The sequence below is a fragment of the Rhinoderma darwinii genome, chromosome 9 (assembly GCF_050947455.1).
Source record: "Rhinoderma darwinii isolate aRhiDar2 chromosome 9, aRhiDar2.hap1, whole genome shotgun sequence".
NCBI lineage: Eukaryota > Metazoa > Chordata > Amphibia > Anura > Rhinodermatidae > Rhinoderma > Rhinoderma darwinii.
The window spans coordinates 68,930,589-68,957,915 of NC_134695.1; the positions used below are offsets into that span (position 1 = coordinate 68,930,589).

The 27,327-nt window shown below is 42.7% G+C and overlaps 1 protein-coding gene across 1 annotated transcript in view; it reads left to right on the forward strand.

The window, feature by feature from the left end:
- Positions 1-26,967, forward strand: part of ALX4 (ALX homeobox 4) — a 67,918-nt gene extending 40,951 nt beyond the window's left edge. Inside the window, exons 2-4 of the mRNA XM_075837052.1 lie at positions 5,345-5,631; positions 13,399-13,527; positions 26,315-26,967. Coding sequence (XP_075693167.1) covers positions 5,345-5,631; positions 13,399-13,527; positions 26,315-26,638 — 740 coding nt within the window. The 3' untranslated portion in view covers positions 26,639-26,967. The remainder of the gene's footprint in view (positions 1-5,344; positions 5,632-13,398; positions 13,528-26,314) is intronic.
- The last annotated feature ends 360 nt before the right edge of the window (positions 26,968-27,327 follow it).

A 27,327-nucleotide genomic window follows, 5' to 3' on the forward strand; every position in this document is an offset into this window, starting at 1 on the left:
CTGCAGCACACTGTACACTTCTGTCATATACTATACTGCAGCACACTGTACACTTCTGTCATATACTATACTGCACCACACTGTACACTTCTGTCATATACTATACTGCAGCACACTGTACACTTCTGTCATATACTATACTGCACCACACTGTACACTTCTGTCATATACTATACTGCACCACACTGTACACTTCTGTCATATACTATACTGCACCACACTGTACACTTCTGTCATATACTATACTGCAGCACACTGTACACTTCTGTCATATACTATACTGCACCACACTGTACACTTCTGTCATATACTATACTGCACCACACTGTACACTTCTGTCATATACTATACTGCACCACACTGTACACTTCTGTCATATACTAGACTGTACTGTAATGTCTTAAACGTCACTATACTGTACTATTCTATATGATACTAAACTGTAATCTACTTTACTGTACTCTACAATAGGCACCCCTTAAAAAATATAAATGATGTTCAAAGGTCCCTAAAGGAATCTATTTATCTCCTCCAAGTCAATGGTCGGTGGGACATCAGAATGTCCTATGTTCCGTGTGATAACCCCCCGTGTCCATATTCCCTAGTAGGCGCATATGCAGGGTCAGACTGGCTCACCTTAGTACCGCATCCTCCCGTGGGCCCCGGCTCTGACATGATAATGGCCCCAAATGTCCAACAGAAGTCGACCCCATTCGGAGCTGATGCGTGCCCAATCACATGCCGCTAGGGACTGTTTCACCAGGAACCTATTAGACCTCATTGATGATTAGTCCTGAGTGTACAATGATAAAGATTACAATACGATAAACAGTGGCCGTGCCCCCAGGGGCATACCTATAGGGGGAGCAGTTCCACCCCGGGCAGGGTTCCTGGGGGGTCCCAATGGCCCCTCTGACACATTATTAGACACTAGTATTATAAATGTTCCAGATTTTTGCAGCTTCAGTGGAGTAATACCTCTGATGACAGTCAGTGCAGGAACTCCGCTTCCACATCTGGATCTAACCCCATGTTATTAAATCCTCCCATGATGCAATTTAGCAGAGAACTGGACCCTGATATGGCCCCGTCCTGACATTCAGGGTCTTGCACCTTCATATTGAGCAATTTTTTCCTTTGAATGCAGTCACTAGGTGAGGATCTGTCACCACATCGGGCTTATCTACCATGAGATACCTTCTTCTCGGAGCTGTTTTATTGCTCAGGAGAGGGGCCAGGTACCTCTGCTTTATTTCCGGCCGCCTGTCTGTCTCTGTGTAGAATTCAAAGTCTCTGCTATCGGTCAGGAAGGGCCTGAAAGGGCAGAGTTATGGCCAAGTCCGCAGGTTATCACAGGACGGGGCCCCTGCTTCAGCTCAATACTGTCACTCTGGCCTTTGAGGTTAATGCATTCCCCCTTAAAGACTTATTTACAGCCGGTCCTTAAAGGGGATTTTCACCTATAGGAAAGAAAACTCACACCCAGTTATCGTAGCTGGAGACGTCTCCATAGTTGACCCCGACACATGCTGTGCAATGGGCAGATTTCCCTATCTATAGGGTGTAAATCTTAAGGAAAGGTCCATATTTTCGCCTACATCTGCACCATTAGGAGATAACACTAAATCCGTAGATGTGGAGATTAACTGCGGACGCGCAAATAGTTTTCGTTGTAGGAACGTTCGTTGTGACGCCTTCAACATGCGGGATTTTAACATGTACAATTGTTTATTAAACTGGGAGATAAGTAGCCCCAGAGGTGTCTGGCAGCTGCTTATCTCCCCTCTGACTATGGCAATAAAAACGCACATGCAACAACTGTATTTTTTTTCTAGTGAGAAGTCAAAGCAGACCGTAGGGGTGTGCGACCCGCAGAAGGGGCATCTCAGAACTCCAACATGAGTCTTAATATTAATTGTGTAGCCGTATTACTTAGACATTGTATCACAGTTTTTGGATACTTTATGTATGTGGGCTGTTATGTGGTCACTGCATGTTGGTATTATTTGAGCACTCATACTTGGGCACTGTAGTCTTGCAGTTTATGGAGGTGGCAGCACTGTATAGTAATGTTATGTAGGGAACTGTATGAAGGTGTTATATGGCACAGTTATCTGGGAACTATACTGTACAGTATGGTTATTTGTGCACTGCGTGGTATTACACCATTTAAAGGGGACCTGTCACTAGGTCTTATAACTTGAACTTCCTTACTGATCTGAATAGCGTTGTCTCCCTGATTCCAGCACTGTTTTTCTTTTTTTCCTGGACCACCCCATTGCAGAGATATGGACCACTGTTGTGTCGGCACCCTATATGAGTATTTGCTGTAGTTAGCCAATGGGGTGGAGCTAGCTTCCCTGCCTCTGATGCTGACCAATCAGTGCAAGGCAGTTGAGGTTCACGCCCTGTTGGTTAACTAAAGCAAATTATCATGGAGGAAGCCAACAGAACAGTGGTCCATATCTCTAGAGTAGGGGGGTTCAGGAAAAAAAGTGAAACAGCCCTGGAATCAGGGAGACAGCGCCATTCAGATCAGTAAACGGTCCTACTTATATGACATAGTGACAGGTTCTCTTCAAGGGTGGGGGGGCAGAAGATTTAGTACAGGGCCTTATGCAATGTAAGACAGTCCTGTGTGCAAGTAGAACAGAGGTCTGGCATTGGCTTATCTGCTAATAAACAATCCGGCATGTGGAAATTCAACTGCCCGATCCTTCTCTTCCTCGACATCTGCCGTCAGGTAGAATTGGGATACCACCATACTCATTAGGTGGTTGGTGGGTTCGGCCAACATACCTTTCATTTGTACGGCCAGCTTAGCTCATGACTGCAGGATCAGACTACACAGAAATTGTTTGTAGTCTGTAACCATGGAGACACATAGGTCTACATAGAAGCTGTAGACACAACATGGTAGGAGATTTTTAATCAAACCCACTTACAAAGGAGCTTTATTTTTTATTTTAAATACATCCTAGCAATAAAAAAAATGGTTACAAAATTATACATACACTTTAAAGTGGCTTCTTTTTTCTGGAATACAGAGCGTTGTAGGAACTCTAGAACAATTACACAATTAAAGTTAAGCTGTTAGGACAAAGAATTGTCTGGAAAAACTGCTAACAAATTTCTGAATGCAGCTCTGGATGTGACTGGAGTATGATGTAACTCAAAATCTGTACTGAATAAGCGTTACTTGATGCCCCTATGCAAAATCTGTAATAGGGTCCCCCACCTACCATGTGCCATTTATAATACTGGTGTCTTCTTATGTGGCAGTGGGGTCTGTGGGTCATCTCGGGCTCCAGGGCCCGGGTGCGACTGCTACCTCTGCACCCCCTATAGCTACACCCTTTGGATATAGGATATGAACGGAGTATGAATCTGCACCAAGACCTCACCATCATAAACTCTGAGAGATAAGTAAAGGCCGGTCCCCCAGCACTAGGGGGATTATACAAATCCTTCCCGGCTCTATGCCGCCATACATCTCACTACATTGTGATCCATGTGGCTGTAATGAATCAGTACCACCATATGAGCTGACGATCTAATGTGCGGCTGGGGGTGTAGGAAGATAAAATGACTTTCAGGGGTCACACAAAGTTGAGTTGTGAAATCTCCTTTCCAAATCCTGGAGCTGAGGGAGCACTTGATTCCTATGAACTTTGGCCTCCTGCTCATCCAACATGCGGCTGAGTGGGATAGTGATAGACTGACAAGACAGGGAGCAGCGATTGCTTCATGTACCCCTGGAGGAATCCGCCAAAGGCAAGAATTTCTCTCATCACAGATTTTGGGGTCTCAGAAGATTCATAATTCTATACATAAGTTTGTGTAACCAGATATAAGAAAAATAAATATTCACCGCTAGTCCCCCGATCCTCCATATTGATGGATCCCGAGCTAACAGAAAACGGAGAAATTGCTGGAGAAACATTTTTGATGGACTTCCCCTTTAAGAAGCATTTTTCCTTTAAATCAAGGAATTTAGCTTAGGCTGTAGAGGTCGTCATATTCCACCCAGCTTTCCCAGAAACAGATATAAAACTTATACTGTTTTATATATGAAGTATAATAGGATTGTATTATGGTCATGTCCAGTGGTCGGTCATGTTGGGGGTTGTAGTGTTCGATGTATAGAGTATAATAGGATTGTATTATTGTCATATCCAGTGGTCAGGTCATGTTGGGGGTTGTAGTGTTCGATGTATAGAGTATAATAGGATTGTATGATGGTCATGTCCAGTGGTCGGGTCATGTTGGGGGTTGTAGTGTTCTATGTATGAAGTATAATAGGATTGTATGATGGTCATGTCCAGTGGTCGGGTCATGTTGGGGGTTGTAGTGTTCTATGTATGAAGTATAATAGGATTGTATGATGGTCATGTCCAGTGGTCGGGTCATGTTGGGGGTTGTAGTGTTGTATTTATACAGTATAATAGAATTGTATTGTAATATTATTTATATTGGCTGTGTGATTCTCCAGTTACATAAGTGATACGGCAGACGTCTGGTGCCTCGGGAATATGTTCTGTGTAATATATGTAACCACAGGCCCGTACTGGCAGCTGTAACCAAGAAATGACAGTCCGCACCACCACAGAAACACACTCAGAGGTGCCAATCTGGAAACCAATTATTAATATTCCCATAAATCCTCACATGGCATCAAGTAAAATGCAGGGTTAACTATGTGGCAACCCAGAGCAAGTGCTTTTCTGTATTGGTGTATGTTCCACATGAGCGCTGCCCTCGGCCTCATTTATGACTCCCATGGATTTCTATAGGTGCCGCATAATGTTTCATTACATTCATAGAAGCCCAGAGGGACTCTGGTGACCTGCATTCTGGGAAGTGGAGTCTTTATACCAAGCGCTGTACAGTCATCTGATATAGGAAAAGCCTACTGCCCCTCATATTATAGGTGCTTACTAAGGTGTTAGGGGTATGTCTGTCAACAAGCTTCCAATAATAACCAACATAATAGTGAGTGCAGCTCTGGAGTATAATACAGGATGTAACTCAGGATCAGTACAGGATAAGTAATGTAATGTACACAGTGACTCCACCAGCAGAATAGTGAGTGCAGCTCTGGAGTATAATACAGGATGTAACTCAGGATCAGGACAGGATAAGTAATGTAATGTATGTACACAGTGACTCCACCAGCAGAATAGTGAGTGCAGCTCTGGAGTATAATACAGGATAAGTAATGTAATATGTGTACACAGTGACAACATTATATGAACATTATTTCTATATATAAAATATATATTCTTTTAAGAATCCATATTTTGGTATTTAACTATTAAAACACATTTTTTCCTTATTTTTGTAGGTAAAGAGACTTCTCTCACACCAAATAGTGAACCCTCAGGAATGGACAGTGGATACCTGAATAAAGAAGGATCGGTAAAGAATTCCCAGGACCGAGCGAGCAGTGACCTGTCTATGGATAAGTCAGAATCGGAGAGTAACAAAGGAAAGAAGAGGAGGAACAGGACCACGTTTACAAGTTACCAGCTGGAAGAGCTGGAGAAAGTCTTCCAGAAGACGCACTATCCAGATGTGTACGCCCGGGAGCAGCTGGCCATGAGGACGGACTTAACCGAGGCCAGAGTGCAGGTACTGGGATATAACGCAGCTACGAGTGAGCCCCTGGCCCGCTGCTCCTTTATATTGCTTTTCTGTGGAGATATCCGCTCAGATGCTGTTATTACATATATTTCAGTTTGGAGAACTCATTCTTAGGCCCTGTTCACACTCAGTTTTTTGGAGGAAGAATAAATCTGCCTCAGAATTCCTTAAGGTCTTTCCGCGTTTTTTCCCAGCATTTTCCACCCGTGGCCATTGAAGCTAATGCAAGGACCGCGGGCAAAAAACGCAGTGAAAAATGCTCTAAAACGAGCACCACAGATTTTCCTGCCTCCCATTGATTTCAATGGGAGGTCAGGGGCGGAAACCGCAGCATGCCAAAAGCCGCCCGGGAAAAAAACACCAAAAACAATGGTCGCGATTTTGGTCGTTTTTTTGGAGTAGATTCCGAAGTGGTTTCCGCGTCAAAATCAGCGCCAAAAAAAATCTGTGTGAACTGACCCTAACAGAGAGAAGTGAAGGTCCAGCCTTGAACATCAGGTTGTTTTTAGATCTAAGATTCTGTGCTGATTAATTCCCTAATATATCATTATAGAGGTCAAAGCTATTTTACTGATACAAAGCTCCAAATCCTCTGCATAGACAGTTACATACTTCATATGATTGAAGACATAAGCCCCCAAGTTCAACCCAGGGATGGGAAAGGATGTGGATGAAGGGAAAGGATGACAATGGGGTTAATCCTCGTGCAAATGTGCTGCACACCTGCCTCGGATTTCTGCCGCGGATCATGTAGGAATTCATGTCGGATTTGCAATATCTGACACGTGTGAACAGAGCCTTATTCTATCACATTTCTATATTACGGAGATGGCGCGAATATACTTTTATGTAAACATAGTATAATACGTTTTAAAATAAAAAACGTTCTACAACTTCCTAACATAATTTGTGTTTCAATTCCTCACAATTTTCAAGACGTCTGCTTGCTGTCAGTGAACGAGAACAATCTTGTTTACATCTAGAGGCTGAAAATGGTCCTGACTTAAAGAGGTATTCACAACTTAGACATTTATGGCATGTCCCGTGGATATGTCAAAAAATGTCTAATAGTTGTGGGTCATAGCTCTGGGACCCGCACCTATATGAAGAATGGGGTCACCTGACACTGTTTCGCCTGCTGAGGCATCGGTTGGCTGCTCGGCTGTTTCCGTAACTCCCGTAGAACAGGATGAGGAGCCGCGCAGTCTCCTCTCCACTACTCCCCGCCTGGAATGAGCAGCCGCCTCATCAGGCGAAATGGGGGTCAGGTGACCCCCGCTCTTTACATAGTTGCGGTTCCCAGGGCACGGACCAGCATCTATTAAACATTTATGGCATATCCTGTGGCTACTTCATCAATTTCTAAGTTGGTAATAACTCTTTCATACTTCTCACAGCTGAGGGTTTGTTACAATTGTATCCAGTCTAGACAATCCTCTGTGAGCTAAACACAAATCTATCTCCTGTCCTGTTTGCTACAATGTATCAGTGCAGGTAAAATGTATCAAGCTGGATTCCAGAGGATTGTCTTGACTGGATACAATGGTTACCAAAACTCAGCTGTGAGAAATATTTAGTCTGCACAGGTTTCCATCCCTTGGATGTAAGTACTAGAATGTACATATACAAGCAAGCAGAGATCTTGAAATTAGTAAAGGATTGAAACAAAGTATATTCAAAATTTGCAGAACTTTTCATTATACAATTATTAGGCTAAAACCGACAATCCAAATGATATATCAATAACAGAGCCGGCGTCATCTCCTCCATAACTAGCTCTCAAAGCTGGCATAAAGCTCTCTTTTCCTCTTGTAGAAGAAGTTCTGCAGCAGCTTGGACAATTTACCATAGATGACATTTCTAAACGGCTGTAGAACCTCCTTGACTGGAGGAAAGGGAAGCGTCAAGTTAATCAGTGACTACTCTACAAAAAGAGGTTCTGCAGCAGTTATTGCTGAGCTTTCTATAATAAAGATGTAATATAGACCCCCCCCCCCCCCACCGCTGCATAGTAGACTGTGTGACTCGTAATATTGTTATAATTTACAGGAGGGAGAGCACAACGCACAGCTCTGCATATATTGGGCGGCTGGTGGTTTAGCAGTTGTTATGTGCAGTGTCCGGGCATGATGGGACTTGTAGTTCCACACCCGCTACCCCCTGATCTTCCGCTGCATGAAGCCTAGCTCAAATTATTCAGAATTCTAGATCTGACGGATTCTCTGCCTGTTGATGTCGATCTACCCCCCTCCTCTATATCCCTTTCCCCAACAATCCATGGGGGGTGGTGTTAGGGAAGACGACAGGCTACAGGAAATTAAAGATGTAATGAAAACAAGCACAAGTTATCTGACCCTCTCATCCCAAGCTGTTTTCCCAGGACACAATGCTGACAGTGTGCTCTGAGATTCCCCTCAAATAAGAGGGGCCGCAGGGGGAGCCGGGGGTGTCATCTGTGAGAAATATCCCAATATAAATCCTAATAGCGCCGCCTTATGGTCACCCTGTGTGTGACCTGCCTCGGACCCCCATCACACGCCTATTTATAAGTTGACCCCCGGGGGGCCGTGATTCTACAATGATGAGATCTCCGATGTCCCAGTAGGAACTTTAATGCTCATAACGGAAATAAAAATCTCCTTTTAGGGGAAGACCAAAAATGCGGCCTCATTACTGATGAGTGTCTGGTATCATCCTGGCACAACCACAGGGCACGGCGCCCATTCACCTGATAGGCGAGGGGGCGACACAGAGTCGTAACTGGGTCTTCCAACACCTGGGGCAAAGATTATGTGTCCTGTATTGTATATAAACCCTGACGAAGGGAGAGAGGCTTGTGGGCACCACACCGGGCACCCAGGGCACATGCCCCACAAGCACCCTTTTGCCATGTTTCTAGGGTGATGCTTGTGATATTGGGCACACATGATGCCACGCGATGGAGTCACATTATGCTGCCCGAGATGCTCGCCCATGGATTGTCACCCAGCTTTTCTGGATCCTGCCTAGTTATGAATCCCTTAAAGGGATATTCCAGACTAAAACATTGATCACCGATCCCCTGGAAGCGTCGGCTGTTTCCGTCAGTGCCACAAACTTTGAATGGATCGTCAGCGCGCATGCTCGACCAACGCTTTATTCTCCTTGCCGTGGCCGTGCGGTGGAGGGGTCCTTTCTAACAATCCAGTGATCGGACCCCCACTGACATTTATCACATATGCAGTACTAATACTACTCATAGCTGAGAGTTTGCTACAATTGTATCTAGTCTAGACAATCATCTGTGAGCTAAATAGCCCAGACTCCAGGCTGATACATTTTACCTGCACTGATACATTGTAGCAAACTATCAGGACAGGAGTAAGATTTGTGATGCTGATGTATTTACCTCACATAGCATTATCTACATTGATATATTGTAACAAACCAAGTAAGCAGTGCTTGCGTCCTGGATGTAAACAAAAAAAAATTTGCTGACAGCAAGCAGAGATCTCGAACATGATGAGAAATTGAATCACAAAATATATAAGAAAATTTCCAGAACTTTGATTATACAGTGAAAACCTCATCAATATTATAGGTGGCCACGACCATTACAACAGGGCTGAATGCAGGGGACAATAGCTCTTAAAGGGCCACACCAGACCCAATGACCTCCAGCAGCGTATTCACCTAGGATGGTAAATTCTTTATATGAAGGAACTTAGGCTGGATTCACACGAGCATGGACGGAAAGTATTTCGGCCACAAGTCCCGGACCGAACCCACTGCAGGGAGCCGGACTCCTAGCATCATAGTTATGTACGACGCTAGGAGTCCCTGCCTCTCTGCAGGACAACTGTCCCGTATTGTAATCATGTTTTCAGTACGGGACAGTAGTTCCACGGAGAGGCAGGGACTCCTAGCGTCGTACATAACTATGATGCTAGGAGTCCGGCTCCCTGCAGTGGGTTCGGTCCGGGACTTGTGGCCGAAATACGTTCCGTCCATTACGGACGTAACATGCTCGTGTGAACCCAGCCTTATAATCAGGGTATGTTCACATGGCCTATTTTCGGGCCAAAAAAATTGGAAGCAAAACGGCTCCAAACATCTGCTCATTGATTTTAATGGGAAAACTGCGTTCTGTTCCGACGGAGCGCTTTTCGCGGCGTTTTTTTACGCGTAAAAAAACGGCCGCGAAAAAGAAGTGTAGGTCACTTCTTGGGACGTTTTTGGAGCCGTTTTCCATCGAGTATCGAAAAAAGCTCCAAAAACGACAGTAAAAACGCAGCGAAAATCGCGAGTGGCTTAAAAAAACATCTGAAAATCAGGAGCTGTTCTTACCTTGGAAACCGCTCCGTATTTTGAGACGTTTTTGAGTTTGCGTGCAGGATATCTTGAATCTTTTCCCTCTCTCATTAGTTTCATAAGGCTATGTTCACACGCTTACTAAAAAAAGTCTGAAAATACGGGGCTGTTTTCAAGGGAAAACAGCTCCTGATTTTCAGACTTTTTTGAGCCACTCGCGGTTTTCGCTGCGTTTTGCGGCATTTTTTACGGCCGTTTTTGGAGCTGTTTTCAATAGGGTCAAATAAAAACAGCTCCAAAAACGTTACGGGCGTAATTGGAGCTGGTTTTCATTGGAGTCAATGAAAAACGGCTCCAATTACATTCCAAGAAGTGTCCTGCACTTCTTTGCCGCGGCCGTAATTTTACGCGTTGTCTTTTGACAGCGACGCGTAAAATGACAGCTCGTCTGCACAGAACATCGTAAGACCCATTGCAGGCAATGGGCAGATGTTTGCCGACATTTTGGGGCCGTCTTTTCAGGCGTAATTCGAGGCGTAAAACACCTCCATTACGTCTGAAAAGAGGTCGTGTGCGCAAACCCTTAGGGTATGTTCACACGGCAGCGTCCATAACGGCCAAAATTACGGGGCTGTTTTCAGGAGAAAGCAGCCCCGTCATTTCAGCCGTAACGGCATGTGCAGGCGCTTGAACGCCGCGTCCATTACGGACGTAACTGGAGCTGGTTTTCCATGGAGTCAATGGAAAGCGGCTCCATTTACGTCTGAAGAAGTGACATGACACTTCTTTGGCGCGGGCGTCCATTTACGCGCCGTCTTTTGACAGCGACGTGTAAATATACGCCTCGTGTGAACAGACAAACGTCAGCCCATTGCTTTCAAGCCGTAATTTCGGATGTAATTCGGGGGTTAAAACGTCCGAATTATGTCCGTAAATAGGCCGTGTAAACCCAGCCTTACTCTGAACCCACATATCCCCCCCTCTCATGCTCGTTCCGCTACTGGGTGTGAGGGCTGTCACCGATCTGACACCGCTGCCCCTAATATTCACTATTCACCCACCATGTCAAATGGAAAGCAGAGGCCGGGAGGCTCTCCTAGTACCTGACACCATTAACGGCCCCTATGCCTAGTATCTGATTGATGACCACCCCCCAATGGGTTGAATGGGCTACACAGGTCCGGACCAACCTCATGCCGTGCTCTGTAGGAACGTGATTCTGCGCTGGAATCCCAGTGTCTGGTACAGATGATGAATAGACAATGGGAATACCCATCGGGATAAGGAGGGGGGGGGGGGGGGTGTCGTGAGTAGTCATGAGAAATTCTATCCGGCTGCATTGATATATCTGTTTCTGGGAAAGCTGGGTGGCAGATATTCAACATATCCAGACTCCTAGGTGACAGATCTGCCCAGTTATTAATTGTAGATGTAGATTTGTAACTGAGGTATCAGGGAAAGTTGGGTGACAACCTTTGCAGAAGTTGTAATGGCGGCCATCATGGTTATCACCCAACTTTCCTAGGATAAAGATATAACAAAAAATATTTTTTTTTATTTAAACATCTTGACAGACACGGACTCCTCCAGGATTTGAGACAAGAAGATGATAGAGTGATCTATAGCTCTAGGTCTGTAGATGTAGCAGAGCTCAGCTTCACCAGATGTCAGGACACCGATACATTGATCACCGAGCTCTGAACATTGTCACATTCATCACCAGGAGACGACACGTTACGCCGGCAGATCCGTGTGTTTCCCCTTATATAGTGTGAGGTGAATGGTGCCTCCCAACCAACAGCAAAGGCGGCACAAAAACCTCCTCTCCAGAATCTGCTGCCGGAGGAAAACCTTCTATGTTCTGCCGTAACGCTGAAATATTAGCTGCGGCCACCAATATCGGCGCCATTCTGGAGGAAAATATCACTAGGTTATGGAAATAAAGCTTAATCGTTGTATAATGAAAAGTTCTGAAACTGTCGGATATACTTTGTGTTTCCTCACCATTTTAACGTTTTCTACTTGCTGTCAGTGAATGGGAGCATTCTTGTTTCTATTCAATGGCTGAAAAGCTGTACAGACCTAAGGCTCAGTTCAAACTGAGTTTTTCCAGCGCTGGTATGGACGCGGAAACCGCATCAGAATCAGCGCCAATATATGGCTGAAATCGCCTCCTATTGATTTCAATGGGAAGCAGACGCGTTTTCTTGTCTCAGACAAAAAGAAAACCGCTTGCGTGGAAAATAAGCGGCATGTCCTTTCTTGCAACGGTTCCGCCTCTGACATGCCATTGAAATCAATTGGAGGCAGAAAAGGCATTTTTCGCAGCGTTTTTCGCCTGCGGTCCTCAATGGCCGTGGGCAAAAAACACGTTGCAAAGAACGCAGCGGCAAAAAAGCGCAGGCAGGTTCCTGAAGGAATTTGAAGGCAGATTTTATTCTGCCTGCAAAATACTCTGTCTGCCACACACAGCTGAGGGTTTGTTACAATTATATCCAGTCTAGATGATCCTCTGTGAGATAAACAGTCTTTTGTGCAGATTGATGCATTTTACCTGCACTGTTACATTGTAGCAAACTATCAGGGCAGGAGAGAGATTTGTGCTGCTGATGTATTTACCTCACAGAGGATTGCCTAGACTGGATACAATTGTAACAAATCCTCAGCTGTGAGAAGTATTAGGTTCTCAAGGATCGTTTCATTCACTGACAGCAAGCAGATACATAAGTTTATATTAGAAAGTTGCAAATGTTTCACTATACAATGATAGTTACATAAAACTGGACAAGCGTTGTTGGTCTTTTGATTTTCTTTTATTGTAAAACTCCAGCATATTCCGTGGTGCTGTAGAAAAAAGGAAATGGAGAGGAATCCTCCAGCTCACCTGACACAATGTTGGTGTCGCTGTTAGCGCCCGGGACCTCGTGTCGGCACACGATGTATATAGCAAAGGTAACAGAGAGGTTGGATCCAGCGCTCTGGGTAAAGTAAAATGGAAGCGGTTTCCAAGTTTAATGGTCTTGGTTAAAAAGGTCCAATAATGTGGAGTCCTGGTGTGCAAGAATATGGGATATTGATCCTATGAGCCTACGCGTTTCGGACGACTCTGGCGTCCTTGGTGCTGTACATAGATTGTCAACACTTTCCCCAGAAGCTTACAATCTAATCTCCATATCTCTTGCGCTTGGGCCACTGGGTTTCATAGGGAGGACATGTGAAATCCAAAAAGATGTCATCCTGATTGGATTTGGACACAAGACCCCGGTGCTCGTAACCACTGAGCAGTCGTAACCACTGAGCCACTATGCTTAATCCGGCACCCATGACACCTCAGTCTTATTCTGCATAAACAAATCTTCAGGTTTTAACATCTACTGAGGACCGTCCGCTGATCACTCCAATCAGGTTTTACATAAATACTGAGTTCCTTTACCGGCAGCTTACTGACCTTTTTTCATTTTCTAGGTGTGGTTCCAGAACCGAAGGGCGAAGTGGAGGAAAAGAGAGAGGTTTGGGCAAATGCAGCAAGTGCGTACTCACTTCTCCTCAGTCTATGAGCTGCCACTACTGACACGAGCCGAAAATTATGCCCAGGTGAGCAGTATGAAACCACACCTGACCACTAAGCCAAGAAAAAAGAATATCACAATTACACCTCCAGTGAGGCAGAATTCATTAACCATCTGCTCACTGAGCTAAAAAAAACAAGCAACATAAAATCAACACATGCCCACCGATTCCAAGGGACTAAAACTTGCTCACTGAGCCAAATACATAGATCGCTACAGTCACATGCCCACTGAGCCACATAGACATTGTGAAATCAAAGACTGAGTCACATGCACAAACGGCACGCATTCAATACTTGCCGACAGAACCAAATAAAGGAACAGCTCAAAGTCAACACTTATTCACTGAGCCAGTTACATAGATGATCAATACAGCCAAGTATACAGATAGCATAACACCTGATATGAATACTTATATACTGCCAATGCACAGGAAGTATGTAACAAACACCTGGCAACACAGATCGCAACACGTCAAAGGTGATAAACAACATGAATTCAATGCTCACTGAGCCGGGTGAATACGCGGAATGAACCCACCTGCCCAATGAGCCATTTACATTGACAGCAAGAGGTCAATACCTGAAATAAACATCTCCCCACTGTCATATATACAACATAAACCCCCCACCTGACCACCGTGCCGGGCACGGACGGAAATCAGGGTCGTCAACCGCCACTTCAGTCATTTCTGGACGACTGAGCTAAAAATCACGGAAAGACCGAAATTTTTAGGGATACATTACAAAATCATTGCCTGTGCGGTTTGCTAGGAGTAACTGACCAATCACAGCCCCGCTTGTAGCTTTCTCAGGCTAACTTGGCGCAGAAAAGCTGCAAGTGGGGCAGTGATTGGCGAATCCGACTCACTCACTACACCCCCCACTGCCACCGCTACCGCTCTGCCTGACGCCGCTCACATTTAGGAGCAGTAGGGTGGGCAGAGCCAAGTAAATTATCGCGGCGGCGGTCTGAATGAAGTCGGTGCAGGCTCAGGAGTGGACCAGTCACCTGAACGGAGTCACCTGACCTTACATCACTGTATTGAGGCCAGGTGACTCAGGTCAGGTGACTGGACTGGTCCACTCCCGGCACCGACCCCACTCAGACCGTCATTCACTTGGCTCTGTGCGCCCTCCTCCTGCTCCTAAATGCATTTCCCGCGGGCCGCTACCCTTCCCTTGTTTGCACTGCGCATGTATATTTTGGGGATGGAGAATAAATCCCGCAAGATATTTTTTTCTGCCGGACGCTATAGACGGCGGACTGTGGACTGCAGACTGTCTGTAAATTTACGGACGGTCGGCAACACTGATGGAAATCCATATGTGAAATTTGATCACTGTTTGAAGGAAGCGTGCAACAAAAGTCTGCCTGTCCACCCAAATATTTGCAATTTAACTGTTCAAATGAATACGGTTTATTAGCATATATATATATAATGTGGCATAAAACAGATGTAGCAGAGCTAAGTTTCTCAATTGCCACAACTCTGCAATTTTCCAATATGCAATCTGTGATTTTACATGGGACTGCAGGTATTATCATTAGTACTGTTGTTATGGACTGCCTGAGCTCGGTCCTGCAGCCATCTGCACTTGTGTCTTTAGAAGACCTCCGCACTGTGCACCTGGCAGGTAGAGGGTCTGCAAGCCTTAAAGAGACAGATGAGGCGGGTGACAGCCCCTGACACTTCGGACTTCCTGGTCATTTTGCATTTCATCACTGAGCAGAGGATCCGGGAGAGGGAGGGATGAGCTGCACCCGGCAGAGAGGTCAAATGTTTGATGAGCAGGAGAACTGCTGGAATCTGGGCTCTCCCAACCACATCTGGAGGCTTTTCTTCTGCATTCCTTCCCAGATTACTCCCCTGCCCTTACTCCTTGGGGATGATATGGGGGAGGGGGCTGAAATATGAACCATGGCTTCAATGGACATAGGGGGCATCCGTGCTAAGACGACCTGGTGTCGGCCAATGTCACAATAATAATAATAATCATCACAATATCAATAAATAAACCATAGTTACCTGTATGAGAATTACTGTAATGTATATAGCAGTATATAGCAGTATATAGCATTACTACACAGAGGCCTAACTAAGCTCCTGGACCCAATGCAGTATCTTTAAGAGGGCCCCCAATTATCATGTGTCACTCATAACACTGGTGTCTTCTTCTGTGACGGAGGAGCCTTTGGCCCAAACAGGCTCCAGGGCCCGTATTCTACTGCTACCTTTGCACCCTCCGTTACCGTGATTACGGACATGGCCGTGTGCAGGGGGCCTAAGGCATAAATAAGGAAATAGTAGCAGGGTGATGATATGTTACATGGTATCAGTGTTGGTGATACGTTACATGGTATCAGTGTTGGTGATACGTTACATGGTATCAGTGTTGGTGATGATATATTACATGGTATCAGTGTTGGTGATGATGTGTTACATGGTATCAGTGTTGGTGAGGATACGTTACATGGTATCAGTGTTGGTGATGATGTATTACATGGTATCAGTGTTGGTGATGATACGTTACATGGTATCAGTGTTGGTGATGATATATTACATGGTATCAGTGTTGGTGATGATATATTACATGGTATCAGTGTTGGTGATATGTTACATGGTATCAGTGTTGGTGATGCTATGTTACATGGTATCAGTGTTGGTGATGCTATGTTACATGGTATCAGTGTTGGTGATATGTTACATGGTATCAGTGTTGGTGATATGTTACATGGTATCAGTGTTGGTGATATGTTACATGGTATCAGTGTTGGTGATATGTTACATGGTATCAGTGTTGGTGATGATATATTACATGGTATCAGTGTTGGTGATGATGTATTACATGGTATCAGTGTTGGTGATGATATATTACATGGTATTAGTGTTGGTGATGATATGTTACATGGTATCAGTGTTGGTGATGATATGTTACATGGTATCAGTGTTGGTGATGATATGTTACATGGTATCAGTGTTGGTGAGGATACGTTACATGGTATCAGTGTTGGTGATGATATATTACATGGTATCAGTGTTGGTGATATGTTACATGGTATCAGTGTTGGTGAGGATACGTTACATGGTATCAGTGTTGGTGATGATATGTTACATGGTATCAGTGTTGGTGATGATACGTTACATGGTATCAGTGTTGGTGATATGTTACATGGTATCAGTGTTGGTGATGATACGTTACATGGTATCAGTGTTGGTGATATGTTACATGGTATCAGTGTTGGTGATGATATGTTACATGGTATCAGTGTTGGTGATGATATGTTACATGGTATCAGTGTTGGTGATGATATGTTACATGGTATCAGTGTTGGTGATGATATATTACAGGGTATCAGTGTTGGTGATATGTTACATGGTATCAGTGTTGGTGATGATATATTACATGGTATCAGTGTTGGTGAGGATACGTTACATGGTATCAGTGTTGGTGATGATATATTACATGGTATCAGTGTTGGTGATGATATGTTACATGGTATCAGTGTTGGTGATGATATGTTACATGGTATCAGTGTTGGTGATATGTTACATGGTATCAGTGTTGGTGATGATACGTTACATGGTATCAGTGTTGGTGATGATGTGTTACATGGTATCAGTGTTGGTGATGATATGTTACATGGTATCAGTGTTGGTGATGATATGTTACATGGTATCAGTGTTGGTGATGATATGTTACATGGTATCAGTGTTGATGATATGTTACATGGTATCAGTGTTGGTGATGATGTATTACATGGTATCAGTGTTGGTGATGATGTGTTACATGGCATCAGTGTTGATGATGATGATATATTATTACATGGTATCAGTGTTGGCGATGATATGTTACATGGTATCAGTGTTGATGATGATGATATATTATTACATGGTATCAGTGTTGGTGATGATGTGTTACATGGTATCAGTGTTGGTGATGATGTGTTACATGGTATCAGTGTTGGTGATGATATGTTACATGGTATCAGTGTTGGTGATATGTTACATGGTATCAGTGTTGGTGATGATATATTACATGGTATCAGTGTTGGTGATGATGTATTACATGGTATCAGTGTTGGTGATGATATGTTACATGGTATCAGTGTTGGTGATGATGTGTTACATGGTATCAGTGTTGGTGATGATATATTACATGGTATCAGTGTTGGTGATGATATGTTACATGGTATCAGTGTTGGTGATGATATGTTACATGGTATCAGTGTTGGTGATGATATATTACATGGTATCAGTGTTGGTGAGGATACGTTATATGGTATCAGTGTTGGTGAGGATACGTTACATGGTATCAGTGTTGGTGAGGATACGTTACATGGTATCAGTGTTGGTGATATGTTACATGGTATCAGTGTTGGTGATGATGTGTTACATGGTATCAGTGTTGGTGATGATATATTACATGGTATCAGTGTTGGTGATGATATGTTACATGGTATCAGTGTTGGTGATGATATGTTACATGGTATCAGTGTTGGTGATGATATATTACATGGTATCAGTGTTGGTGAGGATACGTTACATGGTATCAGTGTTGGTGAGGATACGTTACATGGTATCAGTGTTGGTGAGGATACGTTACATGGTATCAGTGTTGGTGATATGTTACATGGTATCAGTGTTGGTGATGATATATTACATGGTATCAGTGTTGGTGATGATGTGTTACATGGTATCAGTGTTGGTGATGATATATTACATGGTATCAGTGTTGGTGATGATAAGTTACATGGTATCAGTGTTGGTGAGGATACGTTACATGGTATCAGTGTTGGTGATGATATATTACATGGTATCAGTGTTGGTGATGATGTGTTACATGGTATCAGTGTTGGTGATGATGCGTTACATGGTATCAGTGTTGGTGAGGATACGTTACATGGTATCAGTGTTGGTGAGGATACGTTACATGGTATCAGTGTTGGTGATGATGTATTACATGGTATCAGTGTTGGTGATGATACGTTACATGGTATCAGTGTTGGTGAGGATACGTTACATGGTATCAGTGTTGGTGATATGTTACATGGTATCAGTGTTGGTGATGATATGTTACATGGTATCAGTGTTGGTGATGATATGTTACATGGTATCAGTGTTGGTGATGATATATTACATGGTATCAGTGTTGGTGATGATATATTACATGGTATCAGTGTTGGTGATATGTTACATGGTATCAGTGTTGGTGATGATGTTACATGGTATCAGTGTTGGTGATATGTTACATGGTATCAGTGTTGGTGATGATATGTTACATGGTATCAGTGTTGGTGATGATATGTTACATGGTATCAGTGTTGGTGATGATATATTACATGGTATCAGTGTTGGTGATGATGTGTTACATGGTATCAGTGTTGGTGATATGTTACATGGTATCAGTGTTGTGATGATATATTACATGGTATCAGTGTTGGTGATGATATATTACATGGTATCAGTGTTGATGATGATGATATATTATTACATGGTATCAGTGTTGGCGATGATATGTTACATGGTATCAGTGTTGGTGATGATGTGTTACATGGTATCAGTGTTGGTGATGATATGTTACATGGTATCAGTGTTGGTGATGATATATTACATGGTATCAGTGTTGGTGATGATATATTACATGTATCAGTGTTGGTGATGATATATTACATGGTATCAGTGTTGGTGATATGTTACATGGTATCAGTGTTGGTGATGATATATTACATGGTATCAGTGTTGGTGATGATATATTACATGGTATCAGTGTTGATGATGATGATATATTATTACATGGTATCAGTGTTGGTGATGATATGTTACATGGTATCAGTGTTGGTGATGATATGTTACATGGTATCAGTGTTGGTGATGATATGTTACATGGTATCAGTGTTGGTGATGATATGTTACATGGTATCAGTGTTGGTGATGATATGTTACATGGTATCAGTGTTGGTGATGATATGTTACATGGTATCAGTGTTGGTGATGATGTATTACATGGTATCAGTGTTGGTGATGATATGTTACATGGTATCAGTGTTGGTGATGATATGTTACATGGTATCAGTGTTGGTGATGATACGTTACATGGTATCAGTGTTGGTGATGATATATTACAGGGTATCAGTGTTGGTGATGATATATTACATGGTATCAGTGTTGGTGATATGTTACATGGTATCAGTGTTGGTGATGATATATTACATGGTATCAGTGTTGGTGATGATATATTACAGGGTATCAGTGTTGATGATGATATGTTACATGGTATCAGTGTTGGTGATGATATATTACAGGGTATCAGTGTTGGTGATGATATATTACATGGTATCAGTGTTGGTGATATGTTACATGGTATCAGTGTTGGTGATGATATGTTACATGGTATCAGTGTTGGTGATGATATATTACATGTATCAGTGTTGGTGATGATATATTACATGGTATCAGTGTTGGTGATGATATGTTACATGGTATCAGTGTTGGTGAGGATACGTTACATGGTATCAGTGTTGGTGATGATACGTTACATGGTATCAGTGTTGGTGATGATATGTTACATGGTATCAGTGTTGGTGATGATATGTTACATGGTATCAGTGTTGGTGATGATGTGTTACATGGTATCAGTGTTGGTGATGATACGTTACATGGTATCAGTGTTGGTGATGATATATTACATGGTATCAGTGTTGGTGATGATACGTTACATGGTATCAGTGTTGGTGATGATACGTTACATGGTATCAGTGTTGGTGAGGATACGTTACATGGTATCAGTGTTGGTGATGATATATTACATGTATCAGTGTTGGTGATATGTTACATGGTATCAGTGTTGGTGATGATATGTTACATGGTATCAGTGTTGGTGATGATGTGTTACATGGTATCAGTGTTGGTGATGATATATTACATGTATCAGTGTTGGTGATGATGTGTTACATGGTATCAGTGTTGGTGATGATACGTTACATGGTATCAGTGTTGGTGAGGAGACGTTACATGGTATCAGTGTTGGTGAGGAGACGTTACATGGTATCAGTGTTGGTGATATGTTACATGGTATCAGTGTTGGTGATGATATATTACATGGTATCAGTGTTGGTGATGATACGTTACATGGTATCAGTGTTGGTGAGGATACGTTACATGGTATCAGTGTTGGTGAGGATATATTACAGGGTATCAGTGTTGGTGATGATATGTTACATGGTATCAGTGTTGGTGAGGATACGTTACATGGTATCAGTGTTGGTGATATGTTACATGGTATCAGTGTTGGTGATGATGTGTTACATGGTATCAGTGTTGGTGATGATATATTACATGGTATCAGTGTTGGTGATGATATATTACATGGTATCAGTGTTGGTGATGATACGTTACATGGTATCAGTGTTGGTGAGGATACGTTACATGGTATCAGTGTTGGTGATGATGTATTACATGGTATCAGTGTTGGTGATGATATGTTACATGGTATCAGTGTTGGTGATGATATGTTACATGGTATCAGTGTTGGTGATGATATATTACATGGTATCAGTGTTGGTGATGATACGTTACATGGTATCAGTGTTGGTGATGATATATTACATGGTATCAGTGTTGGTGATGATGTGTTACATGGTATCAGTGTTGGTGATGATATGTTACATGGTATCAGTGTTGGTGATGATATATTACATGGTATTAGTATTTGTGATGATATATTACATGGTATCAGTGTTGGTGATGATACGTTACATGGTATCAGTGTTGGTGATGATATATTACATGGTATTAGTATTTGTGATGATATATTACATGGTATCAGTGTTGGTGATGATGTGTTACATGGTATCAGTGTTGGTGATGATATGTTACATGGTATCAGTGTTGGTGATGATATGTTACATGGTATCAGTGTTGGTGATGATGTGTTACATGGTATCAGTGTTGGTGATGATACGTTACATGGTATCAGTGTTGGTGATGATATATTACATGGTATCAGTGTTGGTGATGATACGTTACATGGTATCAGTGTTGGTGATGATACGTTACATGGTATCAGTGTTGGTGAGGATACGTTACATGGTATCAGTGTTGGTGATGATATATTACATGTATCAGTGTTGGTGATATGTTACATGGTATCAGTGTTGGTGATGATATGTTACATGGTATCAGTGTTGGTGATGATGTGTTACATGGTATCAGTGTTGGTGATGATATATTACATGTATCAGTGTTGGTGATGATGTGTTACATGGTATCAGTGTTGGTGATGATACGTTACATGGTATCAGTGTTGGTGATGAGACGTTACATGGTATCAGTGTTGGTGAGGAGACGTTACATGGTATCAGTGTTGGTGATATGTTACATGGTATCAGTGTTGGTGATGATATATTACATGGTATCAGTGTTGGTGATGATACGTTACATGGTATCAGTGTTGGTGAGGATACGTTACATGGTATCAGTGTTGGTGAGGATATATTACAGGGTATCAGTGTTGGTGATGATATGTTACATGGTATCAGTGTTGGTGAGGATACGTTACATGGTATCAGTGTTGGTGATATGTTACATGGTATCAGTGTTGGTGATGATGTGTTACATGGTATCAGTGTTGGTGATGATATATTACATGGTATCAGTGTTGGTGATGATATATTACATGGTATCAGTGTTGGTGATGATACGTTACATGGTATCAGTGTTGGTGAGGATACGTTACATGGTATCAGTGTTGGTGATGATGTATTACATGGTATCAGTGTTGGTGATGATATGTTACATGGTATCAGTGTTGGTGATGATATGTTACATGGTATCAGTGTTGGTGATATGTTACATGGTATCAGTGTTGGTGATGATATATTACATGGTATCAGTGTTGGTGATGATACGTTACATGGTATCAGTGTTGGTGATGATATATTACATGGTATCAGTGTTGGTGATGATGTGTTACATGGTATCAGTGTTGGTGATGATATGTTACATGGTATCAGTGTTGGTGATGATATATTACATGGTATTAGTATTTGTGATGATATATTACATGGTATCAGTGTTGGTGATGATACGTTACATGGTATCAGTGTTGGTGATGATATATTACATGGTATTAGTATTTGTGATGATATATTACATGGTATCAGTGTTGGTGATGATGTGTTACATGGTATCAGTGTTGGTGATGATATATTACATGGTATCAGTGTTGGTGATGATGTTACATGGTATCAGTGTTGGTGATGATGTATTACATGGTATCAGTGTTGGTGATGATATGTTACATGGTATCAGTGTTGGTGATGATGTGTTACATGGTATTAGTATTTGTGATTATATATTACATGGTATCAGTGTTGGTGATTATATATTACATGGCTCCTCACATACTTGTGGTATTATTATGACACAATATAGAACTGTTATTGAGCTGAGGTATGTTGCTGTTATATTTTCACTATATGGCACTATTATCTAGGCTCTGTATAATACTATTATGTAGGTCTGTTTGACACGATTATGTAGGCTCTGTATGGCACTTTTATGTGGGCACTGTATGGCACTATTATGTAGGTTCTCTTTGGCTGTATTACATAGGCTCTTCATGGTACTATTTTGTAGGTTCTGTTTGGCAGTTTTATATGGACTTTCTATGGCACTATTATGTGTGTTCTGTTTAGCAGAGTTAGTTAGGTTCTATTTGGCACTATTATGTGGACACTATATAACACTATTATGTAGGTTCTGTATGGCGCTGTTATGTAAGTTCTGTGTGGCACTATCATGTAGGTTCTGTATGGCACTATCATGTAGGTTCTGTATGACACTATCATGTAGGTTCTGTATGGTGCTGTTATGTAAGTTCTGTTATGCAGCATTATGTAGGTTCTGTATGGCGATATTATGTAGGTTCTTTACGGCACTATTATGTAGGTTCTGTATGGCACTATTATGTAGGTTCTGTATGGTGATATTATGTGGGTTCTGTATGGCAGTATTATGTAGGCTCTGTATGGCAGTATCATTTAGGTTCTGTATGGTGCGGTTATGTCGGCTCTGTATGGCACTATTATGCAGGTTCTGTACGGTGCGGTTATGTCGGCTCTGTATGGCACTATTATGTAGGTTCTGTATGGTGCATTTATGTAGGCTCTGTATGGCAGTATTATGTAGGCTCTGTATGGCACTATCATGCAGGTTCTGTATGGCACTATCATGCAGGTTCTGTATGGCACTATTATGCAGGTTCTGTATGGTGCTGTTATGTCAGCTCTGTATGGCAGTATTATGTAGGCTCTGTATGGCACTATCATGCAGGTTCTGTATGGCACTATTATGCAGGTTCTGTATGGTGCTGTTATGTCGGCTCTGTATGGCACTATCATGCAGGTTCTGTATGGCACTATCATGCAGGTTCTGTATGGCACTATTATGCAGGTTCTGTATGGTGCTGTTATGTCAGCTCTGTATGGCACTTTCATGCAGGTTCTGTATGGCACTATTATGCAGGTTCTGTATGGTGCTGTTATGCAGGTTCTATATGGTGCTGTTATGTCTGCTCTGTATGGCAGTATTATGTTGGCTCTGTATGGCACTATCATGCAGGTTCTCTATGGCACTATTATACAGGTTCTGTATGGTGCTGTTATGCAGGTTCTATATGGTGCTGTTATGTCTGCTCTGTATGGCAGTATTATGTAGGCTCTGTATGGCACTATCATGCAGGTTCTGTATGGCACTATTATGCACGTTCTGTATGGTGCTGTTATGTCTGCTCTGTATGGCAGTATTATGTAGGCTCTGTATGGCACTATCATGCAGGTTCTGTATGGCACTATTATGCACGTTCTGTATGGTGCTGTTATGTCGGCTCTGTATGGCACTATCATGCAGGTTCTGTATGGCACTATTATGCACGTTCTGTATGGTGCTGTTATGTCGGCTCTGTATGGCACTATCATGCAGGTTCTGTATGGCACTATCATGCAGGTTCTGTATGGCACTATTATGCAGGTTCTGTATGGTGCTGTTATGTCTGCTCTGTATGGCAGTATTATGTAGGCTCTGTATGGCACTATCATGCAGGTTCTGTATGGCACTATTATGCACGTTCTGTATGGTGCTGTTATGTCGGCTCTGTATGGCACTATCATGCAGGTTCTGTATGGCACTATTATGTAGGTTCTGTATGGTGCTGTTATGTCGGCTCTGTATGGCACTATCATGCAGGTTCTGTATGGCACTATTATGCAGGTTCTGTATGGCACTATTATGCAGGTTCTGTATGGTGCTGTTATGTTGGCTCAGTATGGCAGTATTATGTAGGTTCTGTGAGTTACTATTAGGCTGGCTTTGTTTAGTGTTATTATGTCGGCTTTTCATGGCACTATTAGGAAGGCCCTGTATGGTAGTTTTATGTAGTTCATAAACCAGATGCAGAATACAGGCTATAATAAACAGCAGCGAATATAAATTACACGCAGCTCTGCAAGATTATTATTAGATGACTTCTGCTGTGATAATACATTCATGTTATGGATTTGTTGCTTTCTAGCTTTTCCTGATACATTCTTCTCCAACATATGAATCTCAAGTTGTTGCAAAACTAGAACTCCCAGCCTGAACTGAAAACCGTCGGCTCTGCATTTATGGTATACGTTTTTGCAGAGTTGCAGTAGTTGATCGTATTATATATGACATTATTATACATGGGATGGATTCTATAGTCTCCTTCATGTCAGTGCATTAAGCGTTAAGTGCAGCCGTTATGTAGCAGAGGTGCCTCCAGGTCATACAGGGTTTTATTTTAATTGAGCGGTTTTTCGGGGGAAGCGGGGTTTCCAGTTACAATTTTTAATGCATTCTACCATCAAAAGGAATCGAAAAAAGTCTATTGGCTTTTAGATATTTTGTGGCAGCTCTGAAAGCCGGAGATAAAAACGAATTTGGATTCAATCAAGTACAGTAGACGTAGAATGGATTCTGAATTACAATCGCTCATAAATTTACATTCTAAATTTGTGGCTGGATATTTCTTTCATTCACTTTGCTTTTGTTCAGGAATTTTGAGGGGTTCACAGTGCAATGAAAATTGACATTTAATCCTTTGTATAATGTAAAGTTCTGTGACTTTCTAATATATTTCGTGTTTAAATTCCTCACAATTTTCAAGATCTCTGCTTGCTTAAACATTCCTGTTTACAACCAGAGGCTAAAGACATATACAGACCTAATACTTCTCACAGCTGAGGGTTTGCTATAATTGTATCTTCTAGACAATCCTCTTTTAGATAAACAGTCTGAACTTCAGACTGCCGGATTTACCTGCACTGTAACATTGTAACAAACCCTAAGGACTGGAGAGAGATTTGTGCTGCTGATGTATGTAGCTCACAGAGTGTTGTCTAGACTGGATTAAATTGTAGCAAACCCTCAGCTGTGAGAAATATTAAGTATGTACATGTTTACAGCCTCTAGTTATAAACAATAATGTCCCCATTCTCTGACACCAAACAGAGATATTGAAAAGTGGGGTTGAGGAATGTAACAGAAATTTTCTAAAAATATCTATTCCTGAAAAATCTGTGTGACAACCTAAATTGCTGCCATTGCAACCCCCACAGCTCCTACAGGAGTACCCACTCAGCTTTCCTATGCCACTGAATGGCAAATCTGCCCTATAAGGGGTCTCATTGGACAAAACTGTAGTACAAGAAGGTTTGGTACAGATAATTGTAAGTATGTAGATTGCTGTGCTGCACTAATCACTACTCCATCTGTTGCCTTTCTCCAGATCCAGAACCCGTCTTGGATTGGGAATAACAATGGTGGTTCTCCAGTACCGGCCTGCGTGGTTCCATGTGACACCGTCTCCTCCTGCATGTCCCCCCACACTCATCCGCACTCCGCTGGGGGAGTCTCAGAGTTCCTCAGCGTTCCAGGTCCCGGTTCTCACGTTGGTCAAGCGCACATGAGCGGCCTCTTCAGCAGCGCGGGCATGGGACCTGGAATAAACGGTTACGACTTGAACGCTGAACCCGACCTTAAGAGTTCCAGCATCGCGGCACTCAGGATGAAAGCCAAAGAACACAGCGCGGCCATGTCGTGGGCCACATGACAGCGCTACCAGCAAACACTGACACTCCAGCCGCCCGTGGCGCAGACCCACGCTGTATAATGGGGATGCCTGCTACTTATCCTCCCAAGGACTAGAAGTTTACCATCTACGAGACGCCTGCTTCAGAGGAAATGCTGGAATTGTTACAATTCAGGGATATTTTATCATGGGAATGAATCCAGCAAAGCATGAGGCTCCTGGTGCCAAGACTGTGCCCGTTAATAGCTTTCTCCTACGTCCCATTGCTTTCTATTGTGGACCCTTCTGAAAGCAGAAGGAACCGTCGTACCAGTGTGTGGTGGTGGTGGTGGTGATGGGGCGCTTGGACTCTGCCTTGGTCACCATGATGGTCAGGCAGAGCTGGCTGGTGCCTTAGGGTTATATAATGTCCAGAGGAGCCTAAAGGAAAGGTTTAGGAGCAGGTACAATTTCCATTTATAGCATTTGGAAATTGGATGGCTTTGCTGAGTTTGTTTTATTTTTAGCTCCTTTTTGCATTTCTTAACCATGAATGGGCCTAAAAAGCAAGATGTCAGCCAGGTGCATACATAGAGGAGAGGGTGCCCAAAAGTCAAACAGGGTCCTGAACACATAGGAAGGCCCAGCAATGCCCCCGTATCCCATAAAAGGTGGCATGACCCTTGTCAGAACGGTCTATGGAGGTTGGGCATTCTCCATGGGGATGGGGG